Here is a 17520-nt window from a genome sequence, read left to right on the forward strand (position 1 = left end):
ACCTTGCGGGCAACTGTAGACTTGGGATTTGCTGTCTGCATCTAATTTGTTTCTGGTTTTAAGTTTATGTTAGTTAAGTATTTAGAGTTTATTATCATTGGTAGATTTGTTTATTGATTTCGTTGCTCTCTTCCTTTTTTTCCTTTTATATATAGATTTTTTTCCTTTTTCTCTTTTTGTGAATGTGTATGCTTCTTTGTGTGAGTTTGTCTGTATAGTTTTACTTTTACCATTTGTCCTAGCATTCTATCTGTCCAGGTTTTTTGTTTGTTTCTTTGTTTTTAGTATAGTTTTTAGTGCTTGTTATCATTGGTGGATTTGTTTTATGGTTTGGTTGCTCTCTTCTTTCTTTCTTTTTTTATTACTTTTTGATTTATTTTTAATAATTTTTTATTTTAAAAACTTTTATTATATTTATTTTTCATTTCTTTCCTTCTTCTCTCCCTTTTCTTCTGAGCCATGTGACTGGTAGAGTCTGGGTGCTCTAGCCAGGTGTCAGGCCTGTACCTCTGAGGTGGGAAAGCCAAGTTCAGAACATTGGTCTATAAGAGACCTCCCGGCTCCAGGTAATATCAAATGGTGAAAGCTCTCCCAGACATCTCCATCTCAACGTTAAGACTCAGCTCCACTCAATGACCAGCAAGATACAGTGCTGGAAACCCTATGACAAACAATTGGCAGGACACAAACACAACCCCACCCATTAACAGAGAAGCTGCCCATAATCATAATAAGGTCACAGACACCCCAAAACACAACACTGGACATGGTCCTGCCCACCAGAAAGACAAGATCCAGCCTCATACACCAGAACACAGGCACCAGTCCCCTCGACCAGGAAGCCTACACAACCGACTGAACCAAACTTCGCCACTGGGGGCAGACACCAAAAACAACGGGAACTATGAACGTGCAGCCTGCAAAAAGGAGACCCCATAGTAAGTTAAGCAAAATGAGAAGACAGAGAAACACCCAGCAAATAAAGGAGCAAGGTAAAAATCCACCAGACCAAACAAATGAAGAGGAAATAGGCAGTCTACCTGAAAAAGTATCAGAGTAATGACAGTAAAGATGATCCAAAATCTTGGAAATACAATGGAGAAAAATACAAGAAACGTTTAACAAGGACCTAGAAGAACTAAAGAGCAAACAAACAATGCTGAACAACACAATAAATGAAATTAAAAATTCTCTAGAAGGAATCAATAGCAGAATAACTGAGGCAGAAGAACGGATAAGTGACCTGGAAGATAAAACAGTGGAAATAACTACTGCACAGCAGAATAAAGACAAAAGAATGAAAAGAATAGAGGACAGTCTCAGAGACCTCTGGGACAATATTAAATGCACCAACATTCGAATTACAGGGGTCCTAGAAGAAGAAGAGAAAAAGAGAGGGACTGATAAAATATTTGAAGAGATTATAGTTGAAAAATTCCCTAATATGGGAAAGGAAATAGTCAATCAAGTCCAGGAAGCACAGAGGGTCCCATACAGGATAAATCCAAGGAGAAACACGTCAAGACACATATTAATCAAACTATCAAAAATTAAAGACAAAGTAAAATGTTAAAGGCAGCAAGGGGAAAACAACAAATAACATATAAGGGAATCCCCATAAGGTTAACAGCTTATCTTTCAGCAGAAATTCTGCAAGCTGGAAGGGAGTGTCAGGACATATTTAAAGTGATGAAAGGGAAAAACCTACAATCAAGATTACTCTACCCAGCAAGGATCTCATTCAGATAAGATGGAGAAATTAAAACCTTTACAGATGAGCAAAAGCTAAGAGAATTCAGCATCATCAAGCCAGCTTTACAACGAATGCTAAAAGGAACTTCTCTAGGTAGGAAACACAAGAGAAGGAAAAGCCCTACAATAAAAAGCCCAAAACAATTAAGAAAATGGTAAGAGGAACATACATATCGATAACTACCTTAAATGTAAATGGATTAAATGCTCCAACCAAAGAAAAGGACTGGCTAAATGGAAACAAACAGAAGACCGATATATATGCTGTCTACAAGAGACACACTTCAGACCAAGGGACACATACAAACTGGAAGAAAGTATTCCATGCAAATGGAAATCAAAAGAAAGCTGGAGTAGTAATTCTCATATCAGAAAAAATAGACTTTAAAATAAAGACTATTACAAGAAACAAAGAATGACACTACATAAGGATCAAGGTATGAATCCAAGAAGAAAATATAACACTTGTAAATATTTATGTACCCAACATAGCAGCACCTCAATACATAAGGCAAATGCTAACAGCCATAAAAGGGGAAATCGACAGTAACACAATCATAGTAGGGGAATTTAACATAGTAGGGGACTCTAATCTGTCCACTTTCACCAATGGACAGATCATCCAAAATGAAAATAAATAAGGAAACACAAGCTTTAAATGACACATTAAACAATATAGACTGAATTGATAATTATAGGACATTCCATCCAAAAATAACAGAATACACTTCCTTCTCAAGTGCTCACGGAACATTCTCCAGGAGAAATCACATCTTGGGTCATAAATCAAGCCTAGGTAAATTAAAGAAAACTGAAATTGTATCAAGTATCGTTTCCAACCATAATGCTATGAAACTAGATATCAATTACAGTAAAAAATCTGTAAAAACTACAAACACATGGAGGCTAAACAATACACTACTAAATAACCAAAAGATCACTGAAGAAAACAAAGAGGAAATCAAAAAATACCTAGAAAAAAATGACAACGAAAACACGATGACCCAAAGCCTATGGGATGCAGCAAAAGCAGTTCTCAGAGGCAAGTTTATAGCACTACCATGCTACCTCAAGAGACAAGAAACATCTCAAATAAAAAACCTAACCTTACACCAAAAGCAATTAGAGAAAGAAGAACAAAAAAACCCTTAGTTAGCAGAAGGAAAGAAATCATAAAGATCAGATCAGAAATAAATGAAAAAGAAATGAAGGAAACAATAGCAAAGATCAATAAAACTAAAAGCTGGTTCTTTGAGAAGATAAACAAAATTGATAAACCATTAGCCAGACTCATCAAGAAAAAAAGGGAGAAGAGTCAAATCAACAGAATTAGAAATGAAAAAGGAGAAGTACAAACTGACATTGCAGAAATACAAAAGATCATGAGAGATTACTACAAGCAACTCTATGCCAATAAAATGGACAACCTGGAAAAAATAGACAAATTCTTAGAAAAGCAAAACCTTCCAAGACTGAACCAGGAAGAAATAGAAAATATAAACAGACCAATCACATGCACTGAAATTGAGACAGTGATTAAAAATCTTCCAACAAACAAAAGTCCAGGACCAGATGGCTTCACAGGCGAATTCTATAAACATTTAGAGAAGAGCTAACACCTATACTTCTCAAACTCTTCCAAAATATAGCAGAGAGAGGAACACTCCCAAACTCTTTCCATGAGGCCTCCATCACCCTGATACCAAAACTAGACAGAGATACCACAAAAGTAGAAAACTACCGGCCATTATAACTGATGAACATGGGTGCAAAAACCCACAACAAAATACTAGCAAACAGAATCCAACAGCACACTAAAAGGATCATACACCATGATCAAGTGGGGTTTATCCCAGGAATGCAAGGATTCTTCAATATATGCAAATCAATCAATGTGATACACCATAACAACAAATTGAAGGAGAAAAACCATATGATCATCTCAATACATGCAGAAATATCTTTCAGCAAAATTCAACACCCATTTATGATAAAAACCCTACAGACAGTAGGCGTAGAGGGAACTTACCTCCACATAATAAAGGCCATATATGACAAACCCACAGTCAACACTGTTCTCAATGGTGAAAAACTGAAACCATTTCATCTAAGATCAGGAACAAGACAAGGTTGCCCACTCTCACCACTCTTATTCAACATAGTTTTGGAAGTTTTAGCCACAGCAATCAGAGAAGAAAAGGAAATAAAAGGAATCCAAATCGGAAAAGAAGAAGTAAAGCTGTCGCTGTTTGCAGATGACATGATACTATACATAGAGAATCCTAAGGATGCTACCAGAAAACTACTAGAGCTGATCAATGAATTTGGTAAAGTAGCAGGATACAAAATTAATGCACAGAAATCTCTTGCATCCCTATACACTAATGATGAAAAACCTGAAAGAGAAATTAAGGAACCGCTCTCATTTACCATTGCAAAAAAAGAATAGAATACATAGGAATAAACCTACCTAAAGAGACAAAAGACTCGAATGCAGAAAACTGTAAGACACTGATGAAAGAAATTAAAGATGCTATGAACGGATGGAGAGATATACCAGATCCTTGCATTGGAAGAATCAACACTGTGAAAATGACTATACTACTCAAAGCAATCTACAGATTCAATGCAATCCCTATCAAATGACCAATGGCATTTTTCACAGAATTAGAACAAAAAATTTCACAATTTGTATGGAAACAAAAGAGACCCCGAATAGCCAAAGCAATCGTGAGAAAGAAAAATGAAGCTGGAGGAATCCGGCTCCCAGACTTCAGACTAAGCTACAGTAATGAAGACAGTATGGTAGTGGCACAAAAACAGAAATATAGATCAATGGAACAGGATAGAAAGCCCAGAGATAAACCCATGCACATATGGTCACCTTATTTTAGAATAAGGAAGCAAGAATATACAGTGGAGAAAAGACAGATGCTTCAATAAATTGTGCAGGGAAAACTGGACAGCTACATGCAAAAGAATGAAATTAGAACACTCCCTAACACCATACAGAAAAATAAATTCAAAATGGATTAAAGGGACTTCCCTGGTGGCGCAGTGGATAAGACTCTGCACTCCCAATGCAGGGGGCCTGGGTTTGATCCCTGTTCAGGGAACTAGATCCCACATGCTTGCTGCAACTAAGGAGCTGGTGAGCTGCATCTACGGAGCCCGCCTGCTGCAACTAAGACCTGGCACAACCAAATAAATAGTAAAAAAAAAAAAAATGGATTAAAGACCTAAATGTAAGGCCAGACACTATCAAACTCTTAGAGGAAAACATAGACAGAACACTCTATGACATAAATCACAGTAAGATTCTTTTTGACCCACCTCCTAGAGAGTTGGAAATAAAAACAAAAATAAACAAATGGGACCTAATGAAACTTAAAAGCTTCTGCACAGCAAAGGAAACCATAAACAAGACCAAAAGACAACCCTCAGAATGGGAGAAAATATTTGCAAATGAAGCAACTGACAAAGGATTAATCTCCAAAATTTACAAGCAGTTCATGTAGCTTAATATCAAAAAAACAAACAACTCAATCCACAAATGCGCAGAAGATCTAAGTAGACATTTCTCCAAAGAAGATATACAGATTTCCAACAAACCATGAAAGGATGCTCAACATCACTACTCATTAGATAAATGCAAATCAAAACTACAATGAGGTATCACCTCACACCAGTCAGAATGGCCATCATAAAAATATCTACAAACAATAAATGCTGGAGAGGGTGTGGAGAAAAGGGAACCCTCTTGCACTGTTGGTGGGGATGTAAATTGATACAGCCACTATGGAGAACAGTGTGGAGGTTCCTGAAAAAACTAAAAATAGACTACCATACGACCTAGCAATCTCACTACTGGGCATATACCCTGAGAAAACCATAATTCAAAATGAGTCATCTACCTCAATGTTCATTGCAGCTCTATTTACAATAGCCAGGACATGGAAGCAACCTAAGTGTCCATCGAGAGATGAATGGATAAAGAAGATGTGGCATATATATACAATGGAATATTACTCAGCCATAAAAAGAAATGAAATCAAATTATTTGTAGTGAGGTGGATGGACGTAGAGTCTGTCATACAGAGTGAAGTAAGTCAGAAAGAGAAAAACAAATACCATGTGCTAACACATATCTATGGAATCTCAGAAAAAAAAAAAAAAGCTTCTGAAGAACCTAGTGGCAGGACAGGAATAAAGACGCAGATGTAGAAAATAGACTTGAGGACACGAGGAGGGGGAAGGGTAAGATGGGACGAAGTGAGAGAGTGGCATGGACATATTTACACTACCAAATGTAAAATAGATACATTTTACATAGCACAGGGAGATCAGCTCGGTACTTTGTGACCACCTAGAGGGGTGGGATAGGGAGGGTGGGAGGGAGCCGTGAGAGGGAGGAGATATGGGGATATATGAATATATATGTATGGCTGATGCACTTTGTTTTAAAGCAGAAACTAACACACCATTGTAGAGCAATTATACTCCAACCAAGATTTTAAAAAAAAGAAAAAGAAATCATTTGCATTTCTATACACTAACAACAAACTACCTGAAAAAGAAATTAATAAATCAATCCCACTTACAATAGTATAAAAAACAATGTAATACTTAGAAATAAGTTTAACCAAGGAAAAATCTATACACTGTAAGCTATGACACTGATGAAAAAGCCTGAAGAAGACATAAATCAATGGAAAGGTATCTGTGTTCTTGGACTGGAAAAATTAATACTGTGAAAATTTCCATACTACCCAAAGTAATCTGAAGAGTCAATGCAATCCTACCAAAATTCCAATGGTATTTTTCACAGAAACATCTATCCTAAAATTTGAAAAAACTATCCTAAATATTGAAATCATTATCTTGAAGGGAAAACTGCACACCCATGTTCACTGCAGCATTATTCACAATAGCTAAGATATGGAAATAACCTAAATGTCCTTTGATGAATGAATGTGTAAAGAAAATTCATGGTAGATACATGCAATGGAATATTATTCAGCCATAAAAAAGAAGGAAATCCTGCCATTTGTGACAACATACATGAGCCTGGAGGGCATTACGCTAATTGCTATAAGCCAGACAAGAATGACAGACACATGTGGTATCAGTTACATGTGGAATTTTTTTAAAGCCAATTTCATAGAAACAGAAAATAGAATGGTGGTTGTCAGGGGCTGGGGGGAGAGGTAAATGGGGTAGTATAGGTCAAAGAGTACAAAGTTTTAAACTATAAGAAGAATAAGAACCCAATGTACAACATGGTGACTATAGTTGATAATATGGTATCATGTACTTAAAAGTTGCTGAGTAGTTAAGCATTTTCACCATACACACAGAAAATATTTAACAATGTCTTTAAAAATAATACAAATGAACTTATTTACAACACATAAATAGACCCACAGACATAGAAAACAAACCTATAGTTACCAAAGGGTATAACAGGATGGGGGGAGATAAATTAATTGTTTGGGATTAACATGTACACACTACCATATAAAAAATAGGTAACCAGGGACTTCCCTGGTGGTGCAGTGGTTAAGAATCCTCCTGCCAATGCAGGGGACACAGGTTCAATCCCTGGTCCAGGAAGACCACACATGCCATGGAGCAACTAAGCCCAGGAGCCACAACTACTGAAGCCCGTGTGCCTAGAGCCCATGCTCTGCAACAAGAGAAGCCACCACAATGAGAAGCTCATGTACCGCAACGAAGAATCGCCCCTGCTCTCCACAACTAGAGGAAGCCCACATGCAGCAACAAAGACGCAATGCAGCCAAAAAAAAAAGGTAACCAGCAAGGACCTACTGTATAGCACAGGGAACTATGCTCAATAGCTTGTAATAACCTGTAATCGAAAAGCATGTGAAAAAGTATATATATATATATATATATATATATATATATATATGTATATGTATATATTTATTTATTTATATAAAAAAAGGAATCACTTTGCTGTATACCAGAAACTAATACAGCATTGTAAATCAACTATACTTCCACTATACTTTAATTAAAAAAAAAGAAAAAAAATTAACTATGTAAAGTGATGGATGTGTTATTTTGATCATTCTATATGTATATGTGTATCAAATCATCAAGTTGTACATTTTAAAATATACAGTAATAGTTGGTAATTATTCCCAATTATTCCTCAATAAAGTTTTTAAAAAAATAAGATAATCATAAAATTTCAAAAAAGAGAGAAAGAAGAAATTAAGCCAATCCCACAGGGTCCAAGCTCCAGGGATCACTGTAACATTGACCATATAACCACGGTGAGGTGCTGTGAACCTGCTGCATGGCAGAAAGGCAAAGGAGGTGCCTCCCAAGCTAGCTGCTCAACAAAATCTCTTCTGCTCAGAGAAGAGGGACTAACATTGGCCAACCCCATTCCAATTATGTTCCATGAACTCCAGTACAGGAAAGGATATAGTAGGTAAGTCATAAAAAAGTTTTTCTTCCCCTTTCCTCAAAGTGTATTAAAAATAGAATCACCCAAAATTAACTAAGCAATGACCTTCAGGGAGTTTTAAGATAAGAAAACTTTGGTCCAGGTGATATCATCTCCGCCACTCCATAGTCTACTACTTTCAGACTAATCCACACCATACCTGAGTAGTGTTGAAAAGGCAGAATAAGTAGCTGAAGGTGACCCTGATGCCATCATCATCCATTAGCATTAAGTATGCCAGAATCCAGGTAACTCCAAAAACGACTGCAACACATAACATGCTAAGAAACTTCTTTAGGATTGAAAACTTCTTTGTGCTAAGTAAGAGAAAACAAGAAAGGAAATATGGTTCATTCAGGTTTTTACTTATTAATATCATTGTTACCCTCCTATTGAAAATATGTATTCAGCTCCACATATACACTGTTCATTAAACAATATTATGCCTCAGGTGGAAAAACCTATGTCACTCTGAATAAAAGAGAGAAAGAGAGGAAGAGAGGAAGGAAGGAAGGGAGGAAGACAGTGATATCTGCTTGAAAGCTCAGGCATAAACAGTTCCTGAAATACTACTGCAGGCAAATTTCACATAGAATTAACTTTTTCTTTGGAACTGAATTTGATGTTAGCGATTATAACTACTGGATCAGTAATTCCTTTTTTGGGCATCTGGGACCGTGCCATGTCATAAGTTGATATCAGAATGAAAATTTATTAAAGCACAAAGTGACCTTCTTCCCTGTCATGCTAAGTCTATATCCCTGGAACCTGAGCTTGGCCATATGACTCACTTTGACCAGAGGGACATTAGCATTTGTTCCACAAACAAAGGCTTGAAAGCATTCCACTCATCAGGGCGTGTTTTTTCTTACTGCTCTTTGGAACCCTGAGAGTACTATGTTAAGAGAGAGACCACATGCAGCAGAGGGGAGCTTTCCCAAATGAGCAGTTCCCACTCAATACCAACCAACCAACAACCATCAGACATGAAAGTGATTCATCCTAAGTTATCTACCAACATTCAAGCCAGCCAAAACCAAAACAACTACATGATCAACACTCAAACTTATGACAAGTAATAAATATTTATCATTCTAAGCCATTGAATTTGGGGGTAATTTGTTATACAGCAAAAGCTAACTGACACATAGAAGATAATTTGTTAAACAATTAAATTGTAACCTGCTCTTCACTGTAACTAAGCTAATTTAAGAACCATGAGTTGCCAGTCAAAATTTTGAAACATTACAAATTTGTTTGATGTCTGTGGCCAAAATGATATTGCTTTGTATAAAAGAAATATAACTTAACTTACAATTAGGTTAACAAGACTTCACCAAGGTTTTTCTGCATTGTTAAGAAAACATAGGTTTGAATGATTATCAGTGATAGTCTTTTCTCCACATTTCCCCTCAATATGGGTTATCATCCATATAGGAAAGATGATACTCTTGAATGGTAAAGTACATGTTTAAGATTACATTCCCACTAATGATGGCTGTTTTCACCCATCTGTTCATTCAAAATGGATCTATATGGTGACCAACAAAGTTCACAGATGTACTTATAGTAAGTCTACTTGGGTTAAGAAGAGTCTTGTAGAATTAAGCCTGAATTCACAGCCTCATTAGCACTGTGTTCTAACCAATTCATGCTGTGGGATGTGGAGGTGAGGGGAGTGTATGTGTTTAATAGCTTCTGTTATTTGTCTCTCCAACTGAAAGCTCTTTCTGTATATTAACGATGACAATGAAAATGCTTATTGGGGTCAGAAAAGTTACAGAGAGGAAAGAAGCAGTCCACATGGGAACTGATAGACCAGAGAGCACATGCCCCATCTGCAGGGAATGTGGGCCCAATGTTGCACAATGTTCCAATTTTTATATGTTTGCAACAAATTTTTAAAAATTTAAAGCTGTTATGTGATTCAGGCAACACATGTAAAATATAACCTACAGTTACTGGTTTCTAAAATGAAAATACAGTGACCAGCATCTCCTCACAACCCTCTCATATTTTTAATTATTCAAATCTGATTTCATGAATATTGGGGATTGGGGGATACATTTTTTTCTTGATGTCTTTGGGTTGGGTTTTTAGTTGGGCTCATACAGCGCAAAAGTATCTTAGATAATGCAATAGACTCACATTGTAGTCTTGATGTTGGAAGATGAGAAGATCCACCTTCTGAGACAAATTTTAAGAGAAAATCTGTCCTGCAAACCACATATCCTTGCCATTTCCCCCAAATCTGAAAACTCTTCTAGGAGCTGTGGATGTATTCCTGTGCTATATTAGTACTATATTAGTACTACATGAGCCATGCCTTCCAGCTTCTGATTCATTGGGAATCTTACCTCTTCAGATTCTGATTATTCTTCCACAGCACTTTGACTACAATGACAATAAATATAACAACATTGCTAATGAGGATAATGGTCACAGGTATGATGAATGACCACAACAATGGACTTGTTATCAAACCACTGCTTTCTTGAGTTGCCAGCCAGCAGCTGTGGAGAGAAAAGAAATGATTTCAGCAGACTAAGAAAGCAGAGAAAAGAAATGATTTCAGCAGAAAGAAAGGTATACAAACTCTTCTCTATGCTGTTCACACCATTGACATTCACTCGACTGAAAGACCTGCTAAAAGTCAATATCTCTTTGCCTTCTACATATTAGAGATGATTTTCAAGAATTCAACCAAGTAGAAAAATTAAATGTATTGATTCTGCCAAATTTCTCTGTGAGACAATATGGGCTAGTGGAAAGAAAGTGGGCTTTTGAGTTAGGCAGTCCTGAATATAAATGTCACTGTCTGTCACTTACTAGGTTTCTGACTTTAGTTAAGTTACTGTTTAATTTTCTTTTTGACTATGTAGCACACTCAGATGGCTCAAAATTTTAAAGGTACAAATCATCATAGAGAGACAAGACCCCTCCTACAACTATCCCTAGTCACCAAGCTTTTATCTCCGGCGGTATTCAATGTTTCTTGTGTATACTTCCAGATTTAGACTATGCATACACCAGCAAATGTATATTTTTTCCTGATTTTGAAGCAAAGGATAACATGATACTTCTATATCTTACTTAAAAACACATCTTGGAGATCATTCCATATCAGAATATAAAGATTATCCTCATGATTTTTTATGGCTGCATATTATTCCATTATTTAATTATACCGTAAATTATTTAAACTGTCTTATTAATAAGCATTTTTTAAAGTTTAATGTTTAAAAAATATTTTAATAGTTCTTTAACCTCATTGCATCTGTTTTTGTTTTTGTCTTTTTGTTATTGTTGGTGATAGTTTTGGTGGTATTCTTTTTCTCATCTGTGAAGGGTAGTAATCATCTCCTGGCATTGTTGTAAGAATAAATTCATTCATTTAATAAGTATTTACAGAGTACATGCTATGTGCCAGACATTGTTCTAGATAACAAGATATTAGCAGTGAATGAAAAAACAAACTGCCTTTCTTTAGTGAATTTATTCTAATGCAGAAAATAAATAAAACTAATGAATTAATAAGATATATACTATAACAGAAGTTAGCAAGTGCTGTGAAGAAAAATAAAGTGGGTAATGAGGGTAGGTATTACTATGTATATGTATATGTGTGTCTGTGTGTCTGTGTGTGTGCCTGGCGGACCAGGGGAGGAAATGTTTCATTTTAAATAGAGTGGTCAGGAAAACACTTATGGAAAAAAATATTTGAGTAAAGATCTGAAGTAGGTGAGGGGGAAGGGTGTTCTAGGCAGAGGGAACAGCAAGTGCAAAGGCTCTGAGTTGAGAGCGTAAGCAAAGAGGCCAGTGTGGCTAGAACAGAGTACGAAGTAGATGGGATTAGTAAAAAGATGCAAATTATGTCAGGGCTTTATAGGTGACTGCATGTACTCTTGGCAAGAAGGAGAAACTTGACATGCTTGGTCTTTAGTTTTAAAAGTATTACTTTAGCTAGATGCAGGGATAAAAGAAGAGCACATGCCAAAGGAGAAAAACAGCTAGGAGTCTACTGCAACAATCAGGTGGCTTGGAACCAGGAAGAGGAGATGTTAAGAAATAGTCTGATTCCAGATATGTTTAAAAGTAAAACAAAAGGGGACTTCCCTGGTGGTCCAGTGGTTAAGACTCCATGCTCCCAATGTAGGGGGCCTGGGTTCGATCCCTTATCAGGAAACTAGATCCCACATGCCATGACTAAAAGCCTGCATGTGGCAACCAAAGATTCAACTAAGATCACGCATGCCACAATGAAGATCCTGCGTGCTGCAACTAAGACCCAGCGCAGCCAAATAAATAAATATATATATATATTTTTAAAAAGTAAAGCAAAAGGATTTATTGATAGGTTAGATGGGAGATATAGGAGAGTTAAGAGTGACTACAAAATCTTTGGCTTGAGTACCTGGAAGGATGGAATTACTGTTACCTGAGTTGGCGAGGATGATGAGAAGAGCAGGTTTGGGAGGGAAGACCAGGAGATGTCTCATCACTTGTCCAGCCAACTGAAGGTGTCAGGTAGGCAGTAGGGTATTAACAAAATAATGTGAGAAGCGCTGGTATTATTTGGCAATCAATTAATGTCTGTTTTCTTTCCCTTGTAGGTAAACACCATTATTATACATGCCAAAGGATTTCTAAGCTGTTTTACATTGGAATGTTGTTACAATTTAAATTATTAGAAATCATATTTCTAATCTGAATGATCTAGAAGGAAATTGGAATGATTACAGATCTCTGTAATGAATTTTAAAAATGAAAAGGAGGAGATTGGTTCAAGATGGTGGAGTAGAAGGAGGTGCAATCACTCCTTCTTGAGAGAGCACCAGAATCACAACTAACTGCTGAACAATCAACTACAGGAAAACACTGGAACTCACCAAAAAAGATACCCCACAACCAAAGACAAAGGAGAAGTCACAGTAAGATGATTCGAGGGGCACAAGCACAATAAAATCAAATCCCATAACCATTGCGTGGGTGACTCACAAACTGGAGAACAATTATAACACAGAAGTCCACCCACTGGAGTGAAGGTTCTGAGCCCCACATCAGGCTTCCCAACCTGGGGGTCCAGCAATGGGAGGAGGAATCCCCAGAGAATTGGACTTTGAAGTCAGGCAGGATTTGACTGCAGGACTTCAACAGGACTGGGGGAAACAGAGACTTCACTCTTGGAGGGCACACACAAAACCTTGTACATACCAGGACCCAGAGGGAAGGAGCAGTGACTCCATAGGAGACTGAACCAACCTACTTGCTAGTGTTGGAGGGTCTCCTGCAAAGGCAGGGAGGGGGTGGCTGTGGTTCCCCATGGGGACAAGGACACCGGCAGTAGAAGTTCTGGGAAGTACTCCTTGGTGTGAGTCCTCCCAAAGTCCACCATTAGCCCCACCAAAGAGCCTGTAGGCTCCAGTGCTGGGTTGCCTCATGCCAAATGACCAACAGGGAGAGAACACAGCCCCCCCCCCTTCAGCAGACAAACAGATTAAAGTTTTACTGAGCTCTGCCCACCAGAACAACACCCAGCTCTACCTACCACCAGTCCCTCCCATCACGAAGCTTGCAGAAGCCTCTTAGATAGCCTCATCCACTAGAGGACAGACAGCAGAAGCAAGAAGAACTACAATCCTGCAGCCTGCAAAACAAAAACCACAATCACAGAAAGACAGACAAAATGAAAAGGCAGAGGATTATGTCCTAGATGAAGGAACAAGATAAAACCCCAGAAGAGCAACTAAATGAAGTGGAGATAGGCAACCTTCCAGAAAAAGAATTCAGAATAATGATAGTGAAGATGATCCAGGACCTCGGAAAAAGGATGGAGGAAAGAATCGAGGATCTCCTCAATTAAACATCAAGAAACATCAAGAAATGTTTGTTAAACATTTGTTTTTTAACAAATGTTTTAACAAATGTTTGTTAACTATCAAGAAATGTTTAACAAAGACCTAGAAGAACTGAAGAACAAACAAATAGAGATGAACAATACAATAACTGAATTGAAAAATACACTAGAAGGAATCAATAGCAGAATAGCTGAGACAGAAGAACGGATTAGTGACCTGGAAGACAGAATGGTGGAAATCACTCCCAAAGAACAGAATAAAGAAAAAAGAATGAAAAGAAATGAAGATAGCCTAAGAGACCTCTGGGACAACAAATGCACCAACATTCAAGTTATAGGGGACCCAGATGGAGAAGAGAGAGAGAAAGAACCTGAGGAAAATATTTGAAGAGATTACAGTAAAAAATTCCCTAAAATGGGAAAGGAAATAGTCACCCAAGTCCAGGAAGCACAGAGACTCCCAGGCAGGATAAACCCAAGGAGAAACACACCAAGACACATAGTAATCAAACTGACAAAAATTAAAGACAAAGAAAAATTATTAAAAGCAACAAGGAAAAAATGACAAATAACATACAAGGGAACTCCCATAAGGTTAACGGCTGATTTCTTAGCAGAAACTCTGCAGGCCAGAAGGGAGTGGCACAATATATTTAAAGTGATGAAAGGGAAGAAACTACAACCAAGAATACTCGACCCAGCAAGGCTCTCATTCAGATTTGATGGAGAAATCAAAAGCTTTACAGACAAGCAAAAGCTAAGTGATTTCAGCACCACCAGACCAGCTTTGCAACAAATGCTAAAGGAACTCCTCTCGGCGGGAAAGAGACTAGCAACTTAAAACAACCTTGTACATACATAGACTGCTATATCAGAACCTCATGTGAACAGCAAACCCCAAAACTACAATAGATAACCATACAGAAAAGAAAAAGCAACCCAAACACAACACTAAAGATAGTCATCAAACCACAAGAGAACAAAAGAGGAAGGAAAGAAAAAAGACATAAAACAACAAACCCAAAACAATTAAGAAAATGGCAATAGGAGCACACATATCGATAATTACCTTAACTGTAAATGGATTAAATGCACCAACCAAAAGATGTAGACTGACGGGATATGAAAACAAGACCCGTACATATGCTGTCTACAAGAGACCCACCTCAGACCTAGGGACACATACAGACTGAAAGTCAGGGGATGGAAGAAGGTATTCCATGCAAATGGAAATCAAAATAAAGCTGGAGTAGCAATACTCATATCAGACAAAATAGACTTAAAAATAAAGACTGTTATAAGAGACAAAGAAGGACACTATGTAATGATCAAGGGATCAATCCAAGAAGAAGATATAACAATTATAAATATATATGCACCCAACATAAGAGCACCTCAATACATAAGGCAAATGTTAACAGCCATAAAGGAAGAAATCGACAGTAACACAATAATAGTGGGGGACTTTTAACACTCCACTTTTGTCAATGGACAGATCATCCAGACAGAAAATCAACAAGGAAACAAAGGCCTTAAATGACACATTAGATCAGATGGACTTAATTGATATTTATAGAGCACTCCATCCAAAAGCAGAAGAATACACATTTTTCTCAAGTGCACACGGAACATGCTCCAGGATTGACCACATACTGGGCCACAAGGGAGCCTCGGTAAATTTAAGAAAATTGAAATCATATCAAGTATCTTCTACGACCACACTATGAAATTAGAAACAAACTACAAGAAAAAAATTATAAAAACCACAAACGCTTGGAGGCTAAGCAATATGTTACTCAACAACAAATGGATCACTGAAGAAAGCAAAGAGGAAATCAAAAAATACCTAGAGACAAATGAAAATGAAAGCACAATGATCCAAAACCTATGTGATACAGCAAAAGCAGTTCTAAGAGGAAAGTTTATAGCAATACAATATTACCTCAGGAAGCAAGAAAAATCTCAAATAAACAACCTAACCATACACCTAAAGCAACTAGACGAAGAACAAAACCAAAAGTTAGTAGAAGGAAAGAAATCATAAAGATCAGAGCAGAAATAAATGAAATAGAAACGAAAAAAACAATAGCAAAGATCAATGAAACTAAAAGCTGGTTCCTTGAAAAGATAAACAAAATTGATAAACCTTTAGCCAGACTCATCAAGGAAAATAGGGAGAGGACTCAAATCAATAAAATTAGAAATGAAAAAGGAGAAGTTACAACTGACACCAGAGAAATACAAAGGATCATAAGAGACTACTATATGCAACAGTATGCCAATGAAATGGACAAACTGGAAGAAATGGACAAATTCTTAGAAAGGTACAATCTCCCAAGACTGAATCAGGAAGAATTACAAAATATGAGCAGAGCAATCGCAAGCACTGAAATTGAAACTGTAATTTAAAAACTCCCAACAAACAAAAGTCCAGAACCTGATGGCTTCACAGGAGAATTCTATCAAACATTTAGAGAAGAGCTAACACCTATCTTTCTGAAACTGTTCCAAAGAACTGCAGAGGAAGGAGACTTCCCAAACTCATTCTATGTGGCTACCATTACCCTGATAACAAAACCAGACAAAGATACCACTCAAAAAGAAAATTACAGGCCAATATCACTGATGAACATAGACACAAAAATCCTCAGTTGCTAGTATTTTACTAGAAATTCGAATCCAATAATACATTAAAAGAATCATACACCATGATCAAGTGGGATTTATCCCAGGGATGCAAGGATTTTTCAATATCCACAAATCAATCAGTGTGATACACCACATCAACAAATTGAAGAATAAAAACCAAATGATGAGCTCAATAGATGCACAAAAATCTTTTGACAAAATTCAACACCCATTTATGATAAAAACTCTCCAGAAAGTGGGCATACAGGGAACCTACTTCAACATAATAAAGGCCATATACGACAAACCTACAGCTATCATCATATCAATGGTGAAAAGCTGAAAGCATTTCCTCTAAGATCAGGAACAGGACAAGGATGCCCACTCTCACCACTTTTATTCAGCATAGTTTTGCAAGTCCTAGCTATGGCAACCAGGAAAGAAATAGAAATAAAAGAATCCAAATTGGAAAAGAAGAAGTTAAAATGTCACTGTTTATAGATGACATGATACTATACATAGAAAATCCTAAAGATACTATCAGGAAACTGCTAGAGCTCATCAGTGAATCTGGTAAAGTTGCAGGCTACAAAATTAATACACAGAAATCTGTTGCATTTATATACACTAACAATGAAAGATCAGAAAGAGAAATTCAAGAAACAACCCCATTTACCATTTCATCAAAAAGAATAAAATATCTGGGAATAAACATACCTAAGGAGACAAAAGACCTGTACTCTAAAAATTATAAGACACTGATGAAAGAAATTGAAGACACAAACAGATGGAAAGATAAACCATG

General features: G+C 37.0%; 1 protein-coding gene across 1 annotated transcript in view; it reads right to left on the reverse strand.

The window, feature by feature from the left end:
* Positions 1-17520, reverse strand: part of ADGRG7 (adhesion G protein-coupled receptor G7) — a 62331-nt gene that overhangs the window by 14228 nt on the left and 30583 nt on the right. The window contains 2 exon segments of the mRNA XM_067739100.1: positions 8391-8547; positions 10588-10743. Coding sequence (XP_067595201.1) covers positions 8391-8547; positions 10588-10743 — 313 coding nt within the window.

Source organism: Pseudorca crassidens, chromosome 5 (assembly GCF_039906515.1).
Source record: "Pseudorca crassidens isolate mPseCra1 chromosome 5, mPseCra1.hap1, whole genome shotgun sequence".
NCBI lineage: Eukaryota > Metazoa > Chordata > Mammalia > Artiodactyla > Delphinidae > Pseudorca > Pseudorca crassidens.